We start from the raw sequence: 19,216 nt of genomic DNA, 5'->3' as shown, positions 1-19,216 counted from the left end.
CATTTGGAGGTACAGATTCATGGTGAGCATTTTTATTCCGGAGCCATTTTCTCACAACTGAAAGATCAAAGAAATTTCTATCAAAACCTGACTCAGCCTTGGAGGAAGCACTACTCTCACACTAGAGAAGTGTGAGAGAGAAGGAGAAGTTCATTGAAGCTTAAAGTGACCAAACGTCCCCAAGAGACAGCATTGTCCTGATTCTGGACAATCCCAGCCCACCAGGTCAAGTGTCCTAGAGATACGTCACATCTTAGTTGACACGTCCAGTTACCTCCCACTGGCCTAGCCTGAAGCTGGCTTTTGACTTCACCATTGATGTCATTTGTTGTATGACATCAACACTACCTCTGTCCAACTCCGAGCTGGATGTCATGGCTACAGCAGGGCATAGAAGCAGAGGACAGGGAAGTTGACATCAACTTGCCATGAAGTGGCATTTAATGCCCAGAAATTCAAGGACATGCACTCACAAACAACTCAAGTGTGCACACTCAATGAATACGTGTCCTGAAGTCACTGGGGGCTGGAAGAAGGGAATCTGCAGGTCTGTGAGCATGTTCATGGTGTTTAGACAATGAGCGTGTGTTTTTGGCTGAACAGCCTCTAAAGGCCACTCTTTACCTTCAGTGGAGCTGAAGAAACAGAGAAGGAAAAACGGGGTGCTTCCGAGTGACTGAAACTGCACCCCCCTGTGTGTTGCGAATGATTTATACGGATTTTTCTGGAGGAATTATGATTACATCCAGTTTTGGCTTATTGGCTGATTTTACTTGGTATTTAACTTGCCTAAAATGTATTGCACAGTATTTTAAATTATGGTGGAGAACGTATAAAAAGATCATGGAGTTTGAACAAGGCTGAGGAAGCACTGAGAGAAATGATGTATCAAGTGTCCCCTGCAACGAGCGCCCCTGCATCTTGTGTTCTTGTAATGCAATCTCAGTGAACAGTGAAGGGTTGCTGGTGATTCTTGGACACCCTGGCTGCTGCCTGGATGAAAACATAGGGACACCGGGAATACCCACCCAGTGCCCCTGGATGGCTGCTCAAAAACAGTAGCTGAGGGATAATACAATCTATTCATATCAGCTCTCATGGGTGCATTTAGTGTCAGGAGTTAACAATGTAACAGAGCTAGCTACCTACCTGGTAGAAGCTTTCTTATAGGTAGGAGACAGAGGAATTCTTTGAACAAGCACTTCCCAAGTTATTTCAAGGTGCAATTTGAACAAAGTGAGAACTTACAGCAATAAATTAGTCCGGCTATTAGAATCCCCAGGGGGAGTAACAACCACAGTAAGTCGGTTCTGGGTCCTGTAGATTGGAACATTGGACATTTTACATGAAAATAAGCAGTCTGTAAGATCAAACAAGGTTCTCTCAAAGAACCCAAAGGGGTTGGGTTTTCTTCGTATTTTACTATGGGAATAGGAGAAAGGAGAATATACTCATAATAATAACCTTCTTTACATTTGGTGTCATGGGTTGGTGTGCACTTCTCATCGACTCCATATTTGCACCTAGAAAAAGTATAGAAGAGATTCAAAAAGCCTGGCGGACGGAGTCCTTGATCATTTTCAATGACACACTATAAATAAGGGGCCATTACACTCATTTTTGCATCTCCATCAAACACATTCCCTCAAATATTTCTAGAGCAGCCTCTAACACTGGTAAAAATTTATAACATAATATGGATGTTTGGATAAAGAAAGAAAGACTATGTTTTAAAATACCCAGAGTTAAAGGAAGGTAATAAAGAATGGACAGGAAAAAGGCTGAAATAGACCCTAACAGAAAATTGGCAATAAACTGTGCTCTTAAAATACCAGGAGGCAATCATAAACTACAAAAGCAATTTCAAAGAAGTGTCATAGAATAAAAATGGCCAGACAATAGTCAATGCCCACGATGCTGCCGAGGGAGCCTACTCAGCTGGCCCATACAGGTTTCTCCTTTCAACACCAAGTGGTGAGTAGGATGCTCAAGAGGTTCCAGGGGTTTTTCTTCAGACAAACACGGACAGTCAGATGGTCTGAACTGAAGCTTGGCTCTGCCCACTATCTAACCAGATGAGCTTGAGCAAGTCATGTAACCATTGTGAGCCTGGTTGCTCACCAATAACATGGAGATAATATTACCTTCTGAAGGGGTTATGGTGAAAAGAAAATTAAATCAAGACTATGAAATAACTAATATTATTGGACTTATATTAATCCCTACCCATAATCCCCACTTATTTTTCTGGCATCATGAAGGCTGTCTCAGACACTTGGCACTAGAAAGGAGAGGCAAGGGTAAGTGCACATGCCTTACATTTTCTCCATTAAATAACAGACATCAGGCATGATGCCCCTACATTTCAAGCCTACTAGGTAACTCCTACATATTTCCTAAGATGAATTACAAGTTGAAGGAGAGGCACACTGATGTCTTAACAAAGCAAAAGCTGTTTTTATAATATATTATGCAAACCAATCTTCACAGAAATGAGACCAATGAGACAAGTGAGCATCATTTGTGTCCTAATGAATGAGGACACTGAAACCTCAGAGAGGTTTAGTGATGTGCGTCAGCTCACTCAGTTAATCAGAAGACAAGTGAGGTGCACAAATCAGGTTTTCTAACTTTGGGTCAAAACCAAGCTCTTCAGCATGAAAGACAAGGCCCTTCGTGATCGGGCCCTGGCTCCTTTGCTGTCTTTCCCATGCTCCAGATGGGTACCCTGTTCTCCAGACCCTCCTCTGTCTCTTTGTAGCTGCTGTTTCCCTGTATGAGGTGTCCTTTGGATCCAGGTGCACCTTCCTTCAAGACTCAAGCCATGTGTCACATCTTCACTGCATCTCCCCAGGCAGGGTTGAAAGGTTCTATATAACTCTTAATACCCTAGGTGCTCCTGATGCTTGCCACATGGCCTTGACTCAATAACCACGCCTTTTTTGGTTCTCTCTGCCCTAGCCTGAGAGCTTGGATGCCAGCAATGTGTCTTGCTCATATTGATAGTTTAAGCAGCCAGCAGTTGTCAAGCACACAGGAGGGGTTCAATACCTGTTTGGAGACTGGCTGTCTGAATGAGCAGATGGGTATCTAGTTGTTTGGAGGCAAAGCAAGCCTAGATCCCAAATTCTTGACTCTCAGCCCATGTTGTTTCCCACTAGCAAGGCATTATCTCTCAAGGTATATCTAGTGCTTTCATCAAAAAAGATTAAAACTTACGTGCTGCAAGGGTCACAGTGTTCGCATAGAGGAGTGTTACAAAAAAAGTTTGGTTTACATCTGCACTTGGTATTCTGGGTCGTGGTACAGTTTATTTCCACTTCTAAGCCTAGAAAACCAATTTGCAGACTATTAACCACAGCAGCTAGTTATAAATGCACTAGGAACATAACGGGCAGGCGCTGCATAGACTTCTGAGATCCGCCACTTACCAGAGCCGTCGCACCATCGTGCCTTTACTGATGCAACTGATGTTTAAATGCACAACAGGCAACTCCAGGTTGAAATGGTTGAAACATTTAGCAGAGTTTTAAGTGGATAGACAATCCAGCAACCAAGACAGCCCCTCTTTGCTTTAATAGCTCCCCTGCTCTTCCAGCCTAAAGCCGGGTTACTCAGGCATGGCTTGTGGACCGACAGCATCAGCGTCACCTGGTAGCTTGTTAGAAATGAAGATTGCTGGGTCCCACACAGGACCTACTCACGCAGACCAAGGCCAAAGCTCTCACTTAGAGATTCTGATTTAATTGATCTAAGGCGGGACCTAAACATTGGCATTTTTCATAGCTCCTATGTGATTCTAATGTACAGCCAAGCTTGAGAAATATTGCTTTAGAGCTTGAGACAAGAAAAACATATCCCCAGAGATTCCTTAATGTCAACCAGAACTGAGAGTACTTCCATTGTATTTTAATCTGGGGCTATCAAAATAGATTGGGATATTCATGAAAATTCAGGGCCCCAACTGGAATGACCAGGACAACCAGATCCCCAAAGAAGGTAAAGCATCCCACCCTCTTCTCGGGATCCTCTGTCCTTGGATTTGAAGGTTTCTGAGCTCTTTCTGGCCATAAGCAAGAGCCATTACACAAACATAAATCAAGGCAGAAAAGAAAGGTTTCTGCAGTTTTGATGGGAGCTAAGGAACTTTGTTCACAGGGTTCATATTTAGTCAGTTTGCCACGTCTGGGAGAATTGCCTAGGCTTGGCTCCTAAGTGTCTAGACCAGCGGTTACCTCAGTCCCTGGTCCTGCTTCATTCACCCCAGTCAGCCCCATCCTGTCCCTCCCTATATGCCAACACAGCACCAGAGTAGGTCCCCATTTCCAATTGTATTACAAATGATTCTGCACGGAGTACTACAATTGGTCTCTTCCAATTGCTTTGTAAGACTTACCTTGTTCTCCATCACAAGTTTTGCATCGTCTGCACTTGTCAGAATAATGTTTTGTGTCTGTGTACTCCTGCCCTTCTGGGCAGGGCTCACAGAATAGCTTGTCTCCATTAGCCTTGCAGTCACTGCGTTTCCGTTCACCTGCCAAGAATAGAATGGAGCAAGTTTGGATGCCACAGCATGGGGAATATGTAAGGATGGCAATAGAACTCTGCTAACACAGGGGAAGTCGGCTAATCTATGAAGACAATGGAAGAGATGGTTATTGTAAAAACCATGCCAGGGACAGAAAGTCTCCAAAGATAACAGCTGGAAGAGTGACTGAAGGAAGATGGACACAGAAATAGGATGATTAACAATAGGAACATGGGACAGGGGAACAAAAGAGGCTAGAGTGACCAAATGCACTGGGGAAAAATGCCTTACTTACATTTTGGTGGGGAGAGGAGAGGTTGATGGGTATGTATTCATCGTGGTTGCCACTGGCCATGACCTAAAGCATTCACCTTACTCTGGCTCCTCATTTTATTTTCCAAAGTCCACAGATTATGGTGAGAGACAGTGCAGTTCAGGGAAAAGGGGATTGGGTTCTAAGGGCCTCAGCCTAAACTTTAGTATCCCTAGGATCTCTAACAAAGTGCCTACTCTCTCTGAGCCTACATTTCTTCATGCATTTGATGGAGACAATAATCCCTCTCTTGCACTGCTTCCAGAACTGCACAGGGCCTGCCTAGCAAAGGCTCACAGCCCTTTTTTTCTCCCCTTTCTTTCTATTCCTTTGCCAGTAAGGCTCAGAGTATGTTGTGATGGGCAGGTAGGAACATATAACAAACTCTATCATCAGATTTGTTATCATAAAGCACACAATTTCAAATAATATTCATATTTGCTTTCATTTACTTCAAAAATAAAACAAGTCATTATATTGCTATTAGTGAGCATTATACAACAGTGCCCCCTCCTGGAAATTTTATTTATTTAACAGCTGTTTATCAAAGGCCTATTGTGTTCCAGGCACTTCCTGGAAGCTGAAGGCACTACAGGAAGTAAACAAAGCCTTAGTCTTCCAGGACTTCGTATTCTCACGGGAGAATAAGGCATGCACAAATAAATATATGACATCAAGTGGTGATAAGTGCTTTGGGGAAAACTAGATTAGGTCACAAAAATAGAGAATGAGGAAGAAGGAGACAAAATAAAACAGGGAATCAAAGAGAAAAGCAGGACTACTGACTCTAATTACTGATGGCATAACTAATTAAGAAGAATAAGCAAAGTCCAATCTGCTCTTCTCACATGTGCAGCAAGAATAATTTATGCTGTCTTTCCTAGGTACACCATTTCTCAACAACCTCAGAGGCTTGGTTTTGATAAAACAAAATGTTAATACTCACTACATAATCAAATTAATTTAGACACATATGATATTTTAGTAAATAAAGATAATATCCATCAATAGAAAAAAATAGGCAAGCCATGGAAACCTGGAACCTAATTCAAATACAGTGCATCGGGGCTTTATAACATCGTGGCAATACTTAAAAGAAAACCAAGCCAAAGCACAACTTTATTTTCTTGCCAGTGGTATTATCTTGGTTTCTAAATGAATTGTCCTCTTTGATGAACGACTTTTCTTTCTTTCTTTCCTTCTTTCTTCCTCTCTCTCTCCCTTTCCTTCCCCCCCCCCACTCGCACCCTCCCTCCTCCCTTCTTCCTCCCTTTCTTTATTGGTGGAAATAAAATTTAAAGACACCAATAATCTGTATGAAAGGCTTTCAAGATTTTTATGATTTTTCCATTGATTTTGCCCTCACTTAATTCATCAGCTCAGTTTATCAACTTTACTGAAGTTCTCCAAAGCATTCAAACTAGTTTTCACAGAAATACAATCTGTATTTCTTTGTATTTATATACCATTGGTTATATAATATTTAATTATAACATGTTTGTGTCACAACACCAATAAGCATAAAGAGATGTGGAAGCAGTTTGAATGCCGATACAGCCTAAATGGAACAAGAGGGAATAGAAGTGGAAGGCGTGCTCAGCAGGTGCGGGTGCCACCCAGGGTGTTTTAGAGATGGAGCAGAGAGAATTAGTTAATTCAGCCAGCAGATCAGTTAGAAATCCCTTAAGGGAATCTGTGTCCATTGAGAATTATATTAGAAATATAACAAAAAATGAGACTGTGATTGAACATAATATTCCAGCCTTTGAATACTCCAAAATTTACTTAGTTGCACATCGTTGGGTTGCACATCATTGGGGTGACATAAGGAAATGTCACATGTTCAATATTTTCCTTTATTTTGACTATTTTCCTAAGACATTTTCTTGTTAATCAAGTACTGTATCAGTAGGTAAAAACTTTTCATGTTTTTGATCCACATATCCAAATTTCTTTCTTAAAAAGAGCTGGTGGTATATGAGCATTCTTATCTCAAAAGCAAACTTCACCAGGGCTGAGAGCACTCTTTAAATGAATGCAAAAGAAAGCAAAACAAAAAAAGCAAACAGACAAAAATCCTGAACAGTTTGAAATGTGAAGCATGTTATCTTTGTTTTAATTTGCATTTTAGGTTCAAAAAATATGAAAGATTTGGATTCACAGAACAAATTGATTGTGGTTAGCAAGTTATAAAAAGTCAAGAAGCCCCTCCCTCTCTCTCTCTCTCTTTCTTCTTGTATTTTTTCCCACTACCATTTAGTCCCCTTATACACCGTCCCCCCAGCAATCACCACACTGTTGTTTATGTCCTTGAGTGCTTCTTCCATTTTTACTCCATCTTGTCTAGCTGTCATCCTGCTCTCCATCTATGAGTCTGTCCCCATTTTCCTTGTTAGTTCAGTTTGTTCATTAGATTCCACATTTTTTATTCCTAGTTATGGAAGAGTAAATGAGTTTAAGTATAAAAAGATTGGATTATAAGAGAGAGCTTCCATTAGGGTTATTAAAACCTGGGCAGGAGGCCAAGGAAGAATGGCAGAATCTTCTTATAAACAGGACCCACGCCTGTACAGCAGCCTGAGTACTGAAATCCTGGGAGGCCAACCATGGCCCCGTATGACAACCCTTTATAGTTCCAGTAGCCTGGCACATAAATCCGTGAATTGTTTTCCTTTACCTTCCTGTCTCACGTCACAAAGCAGCAAGAAGAGATTCATATCTGTATGAAACAGTGGTCAATTTACTCCATGTTGAAAAAAGCTTGTGCAATTGCATTTCGTTTAGCTTCCATTTTGCTGATGTTTAAAAGATTGCCGATCTGAAACTGGTTTGCATTTCAAAATAGTGATTTTAAAAAACCGTTGGTTTTTGTCTGTTGCTTTTCCAGCTCAGCTAGTTATTAAGCTGCAAAATGCAAATGTATTTTGCAGGCTTCAGTGTTTTCTAATTGAGGAGAAGTACTGAGATACTTGCTTTCAGAGTGCCACAATTATGATGCGTTCTCATCATTTCTGATGTGACCAGCCTTAATATTCACAAATGAGTCTCCTTTTGTTAATGCAAAATGAAACTAGGTAGATAAATCTTCTCATTTCAGACATACACATCATTTGTAAAGTATATTTATTTATACCCTCGTCAAACAGGTGTGATAAAGATGAATTGAACTGGTCTCAAGAAAATAATTTCATAGTTGTTTTCTATTTTTTCAGTAATGCTATCATGCAGGAGAGCCAAACACTGTAAAAATATTTTTCATTATTACCACATGGTATTTTCCACCCCGGCTGCCACTCTGATTGCCGGATGTATGTGTAACATACCAGGAGGGCATGGCTGACAGCAGAATTCGCCCTCACGCTGTTGGCCGGCTGGGCACCCAGCCTCCCTTTTAGTAACATTCTGACTTGATTCCAACAGCTCAAAAGTAAGTATCTGCAAAAAAAAAACATGAAGAAAATGTTATTGAGTTCTGAACTAAGCAACTTGGTAAGCAAGGACACATTGCCCAAAATGGCTGTGTTTGCCGTGGTACACAGGCAAAATCAGTGTTGGGGCTCCGTCCTCCTACCCACTCACTTCCAAAAACGGAGCAGATCCATTGAATGGCAGTCCAGATCTCGGGTTCTCTAAGATACCCTAGAATCAGCATCTTGAGTGGTAGGAGGTCTGGTGACAGTGGGTTAAATTCTATTTTTTTCAGTCTGTAAAGTAGAAATAATCTCTTCTTCATGGGTTTGTTAATTGAATGGAATAATGTACTTAAAGGTCTTAGCACAATTTCTGGCTCATAATACACAGCTGCCCAGTAAGCACTATTATTAATTATTATCGTTATTATTATCATAAAGTTCCACTGAGGGGCATCATAGTAGGGTAGGGAAAAACATGAAATTTCAGTATGAATGCTGTTTGAATCCCAGCTCTGCCACCAACAGTTCTGCTTCAGGCAAGTTATATAACTTCACTGATCCTCAATTTTCTGATCTATAGATATGAAAGGTAAAGGGTTCTTGTGAACATAAAAAGTGATCATTTCTTCCAAACCTGGTACTTAGTTTATAGCATGTTCTGTTTCTTCCTTTCTCTATACATGGCCATAGAATCAACAGTTTTAATTCATGCTTCCTGGTTACCAAATCATGCGATAAAGCCAACACAATTTTCTTCACTTTTATTCAGAAAAAAAATGAACTTCACTTAATAGAAAACCAATTTTAATCTGTTTTTATTCCCTCCTTCTGAAGACAAATGCACATAAGTCTAAGTGATATTTGTGTCAAATTTATCTCAGTTACAGACTAGAGCTCCTTAGAAAAATCAGCCCCTAAAACCATTTGGAAGCACTTGGGAGTGATTTCCAGTTGATTCTTTTCTCAGGTTCCCTAGCATTTATTTTTTATCTCTCCAAACATAAATTCAAATAATCTCTCATCTTCTATGGAATAAGAAAATTATATTGCTAAGTACCACAAAATCTATTAGTTCTGAGTATTTTTTTCTCAAGGTTATTTTTCATAGTTTTCATCGTGTATATATGTTTGCATACTTTATGGTACCGTAATAATACCGACATCTTCTGAGTCAAGAGAACTAAATGTTCCACACATGTAAGTCACTACAACAGGGGTCCCTACCTCTCGCATTTTAGCCCTTTGCCCTGTGTTATCAATGCCTGTATTCCCTTCACGTTACGGGATACCATGGGACTTACACAGAAGGAGAGATGCAGATGTGGCTGACCACTTTTCTTCCTGAGATGAAGGTATTTCAAAATGCAATACTAAAATCCAGTCTTTCAAGATGGAAAATGCCACCAAAATATCAAGAAAATAGCTGACTTGTTTGGGGTCGCTCATTAGCAACAGATAGAGAGCTAGGACTTTTCTAAGTCTCCTAACTAATATGACAGTGTTGTTACCCCTGCACCCAAGAGGCAGGTGAACCTTCTGCAGAACACAGCTCACTTTCTGTATGTGAACAACTCCATGTAGAGAACAACTGGTACTAAGACACAGATCTAAGGAATTATGCCGAAATATGCTGGCTTTCCTCTCAAACAGCTAACTCTTGAATCCAACTGACATTTCTTGAGCACCTACTATGTGCCATGTTCTGGGACTAAAAACATGGATTGTAACCAAAAACGAACGTTAAGTTTCCAAAAGTAGATTTGCACGTGGGCATGATATGTGTAATAGATTAATAACTTGGGAATGTTTTACACATTACATTTGCATGACTCATTAAACACGTTTGAATCGATGATCTTTTCATGCAGCTTTGAACAAAAAATTTTATTAGCATCTATTTATCTTTTCAGGATCATAGTTCCCTACTTCTTACTTTCTCTACAGGTCATCCTATCATTCTAACAATGTTAGCCCGTCTTCTAGATCAGAAAATGTATAGCTAATGAATAATAATTAAATTGGTCACTCTAGAAAATAATAATGTGATTGAAAGCATACCAATTGTTTAATCGCTAAAATGGGAAGGGCTTTCAAATGAAAATCATTCCAATTTTTAAGAACTTTTTCCATAAATACCTCATTGTTCTATTTGACAGCCTGAAATTAAATATACTGACTATTTAACATTCTGGACACTGACAGCACATGAAAATTCTCCACTCACTGTGAAACTCATTCTGTACCTAGAAGGGGTCTGTGAGTCTGGTTTACAGCAGTCAGAGGGGACGAGACTCTAAGCAACTTAGCTAAGGAGGAGCAATTCTCTTCTGTCAGCAGCCACCTCGGCTGCTGTGAAGAGGGTGTTAACAGTGAGACATCACTTCTCTTTCAATTCTCCTTTCTCTCCAGAAACTGGAGAAAATAGCACAGATTTAAACTCCAAGACGTTTATAGGTTGTGAGCTCGCCAAAACTGACAAGTCAAAGGCACTCAGACTTGATACCCAGCAGTGTGTGAGTGTGTGTGTCCTTAGCCAGAGGGTGCTAATTTCATCTACTATTCACAAGACTACAGCATGAGCCGGCCCACAACCCCCGGTTTAAAATGATCAAGTGCTCAGGGGAGTAGCACAGTGTACATTTGCAGACTGTTGCATTAATGCTATTTCTGAAAAAGTGTGCATGTACTCAGCATTCTGGGGGCTGTCTACAAGAAATGTACTTTCCAATTCATTCTGTTTTATTTTCAAAGGTTTTGATTGAAAATCAAAATCTACTGACCAAGATACAATCAGAATTTGAGACACACAAAACCTGGAGCAGAGCAGGGAAGAGCTACAAACGTCTGGACCGTGAAGGGCAGATACCAACCTCCTCTCATATTTGCTCACCTCTGCCTCACAGAGTCAAATTTCTGGAAATATTTTTTATTTAGTTCAGCATCCAAAAATTATGTCAAGAATGAAAAAGAAAGATGGGCCTGAAGAACACGTTGTGACTGCTGCCTGATACAATGTGAGCAGTGCTCCACACAGCTTGTATTCTTAACTATTTTTTTTGCATTAACTCAAGATTGCAGTATGCAAAGATTTAACCCTAACTGTCCAGGCAGAAACGGGCATTTGGGCTGTGACAAGGCCGGAAACCCACAAAGAACTAAATGATCTGAATGTTTGAAACATTTTTTATCAGAAAAGCTTTTGAGAAAAGCCATAAAATTGGTTAAATCAAAGCTCTGAAATGTGAATAAACTAAGGTAGATGATAACCAAATGGGATAAAACATGAGGGATAAAAATAATTTTAAATAGTCATCATAATAAAGATTAAAAAGAGAAACCTCAACTGTATATACTGCTGGGAATAAAAACATTAGCTATTCCATTAATCAATTAATTAGTTGAGTACTTACTATGTGGCCGAGAGATATCTCGGAACAGAGCAGTGAACAGATAAAGACTCTGTTCTCATAGAGTATGTTGTGAGTGAAATGTATTAGTCAGTGTTCTCCAGAGAAACAGGACTGAGGGGGTTCATGTGTGTATGGAGAGCAAGACAGAGAGACAGAGAGTGAGATTTTAAGGAACTGGCTTTTATAATTTTCTTGGAGGCTTGGAAAATCCAAAATCCGATGGGGTAGGCCAGCAGGTGGGGTTCAGAGAAAGCAGTCCGAAGGCAGAGTTCCTTCCTCAGTTGTCCCTTTAAGGCCTTTAACTAACTGGATCAGGCCCACCCATATTATGGAGAGTAAGCTGCTTTGCTCAAGTTTATCTATTTAAATGTTAATTTCTTTTAAAAAATACCTTCAAAACATTCAAAATAATGTTTGATCGAATATCTGGGTACCATGGTCTAGTAACGCTGACACATAAAATTACGTACCCCCTACGGGAAGAAATACATAGTTTGTCAGAGAGGAATTGTGCTATTTGAAAGCATATAGCAAGTGTGATGTCCTGGAGAGTTCAAGGGCTGGTGCAACACTGTTTGTTTCAGAAAGAGTGCTCTGGGAAGGCCACTGAACAAGAGGACATTTGGGCAGCTACGTGATGGAAGTGCAGGTTGTGAGCTGTGGGGGTGGATATCGAGGAAGGAATTTCTAGGCAGCTCACACTCAGAGGAACTTGGCTTGGCCAAAGTGGAGAAGTATCTGGGGTCCTCAGCAGAAGCACCATTAGCAGTTTGCTATCAGGATAACTGAACATTAGTGTCTCTGGAACCACACAGGTAATTAACATTTTAACACTGGACACTGTAGTGGAATCATACGGTCAACCGTAACCATAGATGCTGCAATCGCATAGAATCTTGATATGTCAAAGCAGAAAGGGGCCATAAACATTTGTTCAACTTCCAGATAGGTTTTTTTTTTATGGATTTCCTTGAGTTTTTCATTATCTGCAAGATTTTAATATTTTCTGCAAATCAGAAAATGTGCTTCTATCTCTCCTGAATCATTTATGAAAATAAATGCCAAGAGCGCCAATCCTTAACAGAGTTGTTCACCTATTCTCTCATGACATTGTCTGGCCTTTTACAAAGTCCATTGACATATATGGATCGCTTCATGGTAGTTACAATAAGCTACTATGCATGAGAATTTTAAGTGTCTTACTTTATAGTTGAGAAAGCTGAGCACAGAGTATATTAACTTGTTCAATAATCCATAATTAGGAGTGGTTACAGGAGGATTTGGCACTTCTAGCCCAAATCTGGGCTCTGTTTCAGATTCACAATTAGTTTCCTAATTATTTTTCTTACATGTAGGCACGCAAACAACTCAATTTGTTTTTAGACAGTGGTTGGCAGAGTTGGCAGGGCCTAAGTGTTAGTGTACAATGAACCTTCAAAGCAAATGCATGTTGGATGTAGGTGCAGGGAGGGGTCGGGGGTGGGGGTGAGGGTGGTCTGGCAGAAGTCAGTCCCAAGCCCTCTGGTCTGGGAAAACTGTGGCAGGACCACCAAGGCTGGGGTTCTGGCTGGCAAGACAGAACGTCCCAGCCCTGCTCTGCAATCTGGGAGGAAGCAAGAGTTTCCCTCTGACCAATCTGGGTACTGACTGTCCGACAACAGCGATGGTGTTCCCGGAGAGTGCAGTCTCTTGCAAGGGTGGGGACCTGAAATGCACAAATACTTAGAGACCGGAAATCCTCTTGCACTAGAATCTTTGCATTTTCTCCTTTCGAAACACTTAGAAACAGGGCTGCATGAGAGTTTGCAGCTTGTTTTAGATGACGAGAAACTGAGAGAACAAATGGACATTCATTAATTATCTGCATCAGTGATGAATCCCTTTTCACAGCAAACGAGGTTACTAACTAGAAGGAATGAAGCAGGAATGGCCAGACCCAGAAACTGATGGCAACCCCTATGCACATCACTCCAGTTTGGCAAGCTCTCCACACTTTCCCAGGAGTTGCACACACTCGAGATCTATCATGGCAGTTATGAATACAGTACCATCTCAGAGACTGAATTGAACAAACCACTTGAAGAAACTGAAACTCTCATTTAGAATTATTCCAAAAAATCAGTGAAGCAATTGGCCCTGAGAGATGAGCTAGAAACCAGGTGGTGAAAGACAAATACCATATGATCTCACCTATAAGTGGAATCTAGTGAATAAAACACACAAGTGCACAAAATAGAACCAGAGACGTAGAAATAAGGAACAAACTGACAGTGACCAGAGGGGAGGGGGAAGGGGGATAATGGGGGGAAGAAGGGAAGGGTCATCAAGGAACATGTATAAAGGACCCACCGTAATGGCCAACAGGGCAGGGACTCACTGAGGGACCAGGGGCATGGGGGGTGGTCATTGGGGGGTAGGGCAGGGGAGAACAGTGGGGGGAAAATTGAGACGATTATAATTGAACAACAGTTTTAAAAAAGAAAGTAAAAAAATTACCTTTTTTATTCTTCGTGAAATTCAAAGCAAACTGGAAAAGGATTTTAAGAAGTAGCAGAGAGTTGGGGGGAAGTGGCAGAAGCCCAGAAGGGAGTTTATTGAATACACTGTGCTTGGATGGTGCAGAAAAATGCTGTGTGGGCCAGAATACTCTGAATAATGGTCACCCAGAGGGTTCGGTGCTGCAGGTTGGGGATTAAGAAAACTGAAAGAAGCAGGGAAAGGGGGAACATTTCATGGGAAAAAAATGTTTCAGCAAGAAATTATTTTAACACAACAAATAAGAGTTCATTTCTAGTTCGCGAGACTATCAGTGACTTATTTTTTGTGTTTCGTGGGGTTATTTTTTTGTTTTGATTTTTTTGTTTTATTTTATTTTGCTTAACTCATCTGTTTTCCCCATACTGGACATGTGTTAGTTGTATAATGAAAAAAATCAAAAGGGACAACTTAAAGTTAGGATTAAAGCTAGGAGGCAGCAGGATTGTGTTAAATTTAAAGATCTTTATTGATTTATCATTTGTGCTGTTCTTTCTCAATAAGATTAGAAAGTCTGGGTAATGACAGTGGTGAATCTGTAATAGCAGCCTAGAATTTGGAAGGTGGAAAATGCGCTAAGTCTTTGAATTATTAACATTTAATCCTTCATATAAATCTTCTGTCTTTGGCTACTCTAGGTTTCAACAGTAGTACTATATTTTTTCTAAATCCATCATCATAACTGTCCACCTTTAACTTGATATGCTTCATTAAAGTAGTGTCATCAGGGTTATTTTATTTCTCTTTGCTCAACTGAGACTAAGTATATCACCACTTACAATGGCAGAGTTCTTTGATAAGAAAATTTTGCCTTCTTTCTTAAATAAAATTGGACATAAAGAGGTCTCACATTAAAAGAACCTAATTTTTTAATTTATGAAATTGAAAGCTTGGTTGTATATCCCCACAAAATGGTGACCACAGTTTGCAGTAAATACTCGCCCTGATTAAATCTTGGTGTACTTCCTGAAGCAACACTGCCAGAGAAGAATACCTTATTAAGCACACCCTGATGGATTCTTAAGGTGGGAATGCATCATGAGTTGCTGGACTGTCAAAGAGATGATAAACACAAACTAACCCAAAGTCTCTCATAATTTAGCAGTTCATTGTGCTATTGCTGAACTATGAATAAATAGAGATATTTCTCAGAATGATGTCTATTTCTACACATCTTGAGAGAACATGGGCTGACTTTCTTGTGTGGCTGATAAACTGACTTAAACAAATCTTATAATGCAGCCCTGGCTGATGTGGCTCAGTGGACTGAGCATGGGCTATGGACCAAAGGGCCACCAGTTAAATTCCCAGTCAGGGCACATGCCTAGATTGCCAGGCAATCTGGCAATCACACAATCTGGCAATGCGGGCCAGGTCCCCAGTGGGGGCCACATGAGAGGCAATCATACATTGATGTTTCTCTCCTTCTCTTTTCCCTCCCTTTCCGTCTCTCTAAAAATAAATAATAAAATCTTTTTTAAAAAAATCTAATAATGCAGTCCTTGATTATCCAAAGGGGGATACATTCCAAGTCCCCCAGTTGTTGCCTGAAACTGCAGGTAGTACTGAACCCTATATATACTGACTTTTCCTCCATGAAGTTTAATTTATAAATTAGGCACAGTACAAGATGAACAACAATAACTAAGAATAAAGTAGAACAATTATAACAATATATGGTAATAAAAACTATGCAAATGTGATGTGGTCTTTCTATTTCTCCAAGTATCTCTTTGTACTGTACTCACCTTTCTTCTTGTGCTGTGGGGTGACACACTGCCTATGTAATGAGATGAATGATACAGGCATTGTGACATAGCAGTAGGCTATGCTTGTGCCTTCAGGCCATTGTTAAATAAAATGAGGGTTATTTGAACACAGCACTGAGACACCATGACAGTCTGATAACCAAGTCCATTACCAAGTGACTAACAGGCAGGTAGTATGTACAACACAAATATACATGACAAAGAGATGAGTCACATCACAGGTTGGATGAAGTGAAATGGCACAAGATTTCATCACATTACTCAGAACAGTGTTTAATTTAAAAGCTATATATTGTTTATTTCTGGAATGTTCCATTTAACCTTTTCAGACCACGGTTGACTGTGGTAACTGAGGAAAGCAGGGATGTGTAGTCACCCATACAGACTAACTACTTTGGGGATTGTGGGGTACATTCATTTATATGTATAAGTTCCAAAAAGTGTGTTTTAAAAGACCAGAAATATTATTTTATATTTTAATGCATTGTTTTTAAAATTGTACCTTATAATACAGGTCTAATACTTATCCCAATGTAAAAGTATAATAAAATTCTTAGTCATTTAAATTTCATGTTAATAGTGACTTAAAAATTAGATATCTCAAATTGAAAGCAGACATTTTCACTCCTCACTCAGAACTTCATGCAGATTGATGAGAATGGGTGGATGATGGGGTTCTAGGGAAAAGAGCCCCCCTTGCCCCATCACTCAGACCCTCTCTCAGAATTCAGCTAAGAGCTAACAGAAGGCAATGGGTTACTTGGATGGTAGAAACAGAAAGTGAGAAAATATTTTAGTGTTAACACTAGTCATCTCCAGCTAATTCCTAAGATCTTAGACATACAACCTGAAATTTAGTATCATTGTATTTACAATTTTAGAGCGGAAAGGGGTTTAAAGATGACTCAACCCAAGCCTGTCATTTGAGAGAGGAGGCCCTGTCCCCAACTGGTGTAGGACTGGTCCGCGGCATTCTGCTCACTCAAGACACTCAGGACTGTTATGGACTGAACTGTGTCTCCCCTACCTCTAAACTCTTAAGTCCTAACTCCCAGTATCCCAGAATATTACCATAGTTTAAGATCTTTGAAGAGGTAATTAAGTGAAAAATGAGGTCTGTAGGATACACCCTAACTCATATGAGTAGTGTCCCTGTAAGAAAGAATCTGTTTCAGGAAATTTGGTCACAGACGCAAAGGGAAGATGGTGTAGAGACAGGAAGAACAGCATTCCCAAGCCACAGAGGGACGCTTGGAACAGGTCATTTCCTCATGGTCCTTGGAAGGATTCAATCTTGCCAACAGCGTAATTGCAGGCTTCTGGCCTCCAGAACCGTGAGAAACTGAGTTTCTGTAGTTTAAGCCTCCCAGTCTGTGGTACTCAGTTAGGCAGTCCTAGAAAATTAATACAAGGACCGATCTACAGCCTCTGGATTCACTCGGATTCTGGATTTGAAGGATGTCATGGTGCATATGCACTTGGAATTCCTCACGGGAGCACAAGCATTTCTCATCTTGCACTATCACTGATCTCAATAAAAAGATTTCAAATGGTTTTCAGATCTGGAATCATCAGGGGCTGATAGGAACCTGAACTGTTTCTTATCAGCCTCCCAGGCCCCATGAGGTGGGTTGAATTCTCATTGTCTTCTGCTGCCAAGAACACAAATGGAAAAATACAAGAAGCTCAGCTGATTAATTCTGCTCACTTGCTTTCTAGACTTTTAGTTGCTTATTAACGCTAGAGGAAAAAGTTCAAAAAATACCATGAATAGTTCACCTTTCCAATTAAATAATGCATCTCTAACATATTTGCGTAAAAACTGACATTTTGTAGTAGGTACATTATTGAAAGACTGATATAAAAATAAATTAAATTGCTCAGTGGATTGAGCGCGGGCTGGGAACCAAAGTGTCCCAGGTTCGATTCCCAGCCAGGGTATATGCCTGGGTTGCAGGCCATAACTCTCAGCAACCGCACATTGATGTTTCTCTCTCTCTCTCTCTCTCTCTCTATCTCCCTCCCTTCCCTCTCTAAAAATAAATAAATAAATCTTTAAAAAAATTAATTAATTAATTAAATATATTTTTCCGCACGAAAGAGATAAGTGAAGATTCCATTTATTCTCTTTTTCTAAATGTATAAATAAAGATACACAGGAATCTTATCTTAGTAATGTCTTCTTTCTTCCTTAAGATCAGTTTCTGTGAAGACTAGGAGAAAGATAATTGAGGCAGGTGGAGAAGTGACTGGTTAAACCTCTGACTCATCAAGCAATAAAGAAAATAAAATGAGGGACCCTGCAAGTTCCATTGGGGATTAGATTTTGAGTTTAGTGCTAGCATTTGAAACATTGTTCTCAAAATCCTGACAACATTGAAATCAAGTAATGATGCTTTTTTTAAAAAAATGTGTAGGTGCCACCACAGAGCTAAAGAATCAAGATTGTTCAGAGTGAGTTAATCTTCCTTGTGATTATCATAAACAAGTACCCCAGTTACTGTGATGTGCACTGCTGTTGGAGAAAAACTGGGCTCAGTTTGGCAAAACAAAATCAAAGGTTAGCAGGTTACATTTACATCAGAGGGGACATGAGCTTTACAGATTAATAACATCTGTGTTCTGCACTTGGAAATCAGAATTTGACTTTTCATGGAGAAATAATGACCCTTCCAAAAATAAGCCTAACCACCCCCCCCACACACACACACCAAAAAAAAAAACCCAAGTCATCTTTGGTGGAAGGAAAGGATAGTGGAAGGGCTTCAAAATCCTCAACTAGTGCCCTGGAGTCCTCATGCCCAGCGGAGCCACAGTGGTAACACGGGAGTAAAGCACTCAGGGGGAACAGAGAAGAATGAGTGGGAGGCACCCCTGACGAAAGGGGTGGCCATCTGGTCCAGAGGACTGAGGGCCATGCAGCACGTAGGCCCAGTCCTCCCATTTTTTAATCACATCTTATATCTTTATGGCCTCCCGGAACACAGAGGTGCACAAATCTATAATACTGCAAGTCTTAACTAGAGGGCAGTCTGTTGCTAATTAATCCAATGCCAAGTTTATTGTAATTATGCAAAGTTGTTATCCCAGTTCACAACTTAACAAAACCTGCAGTAGTCTTGCTCTCCTGCTGGACTGAGTACAGCTATCTGCTGATTGAAATGTGCAGTAAGATTTGCAAATTTACAAGATTTCCTTGCTCAAAATGTGTAACTTCACACTTAGTTCACTATCATCCCCACTTCGTA

The 19,216-nt window shown here is 40.2% G+C and overlaps 1 protein-coding gene across 1 annotated transcript in view; it reads right to left on the bottom strand.

Annotated features, from left to right (window-relative positions):
• Positions 1-19,216, bottom strand: part of FAS (Fas cell surface death receptor) — a 34,730-nt gene that overhangs the window by 3,643 nt on the left and 11,871 nt on the right. The window contains exons 2-7 of the mRNA XM_036027516.1: positions 8,165-8,276; positions 4,397-4,534; positions 3,220-3,328; positions 1,465-1,523; positions 1,212-1,317; positions 625-635 (exon numbers count right to left, since the gene is read on the bottom strand). Of these exons, the coding sequence (XP_035883409.1) occupies positions 625-635; positions 1,212-1,317; positions 1,465-1,523; positions 3,220-3,328; positions 4,397-4,534; positions 8,165-8,276 (535 nt within the window). The remainder of the gene's footprint in view (positions 1-624; positions 636-1,211; positions 1,318-1,464; positions 1,524-3,219; positions 3,329-4,396; positions 4,535-8,164; positions 8,277-19,216) is intronic.

The sequence above is a fragment of the Phyllostomus discolor genome, chromosome 5, assembly GCF_004126475.2.
Source record: "Phyllostomus discolor isolate MPI-MPIP mPhyDis1 chromosome 5, mPhyDis1.pri.v3, whole genome shotgun sequence".
NCBI classification, from domain to species: domain Eukaryota; kingdom Metazoa; phylum Chordata; class Mammalia; order Chiroptera; family Phyllostomidae; genus Phyllostomus; species Phyllostomus discolor.
Note: the sequence above shows the minus strand (reverse complement) of the source record. Positions and strands in the feature narration are given on the sequence as shown.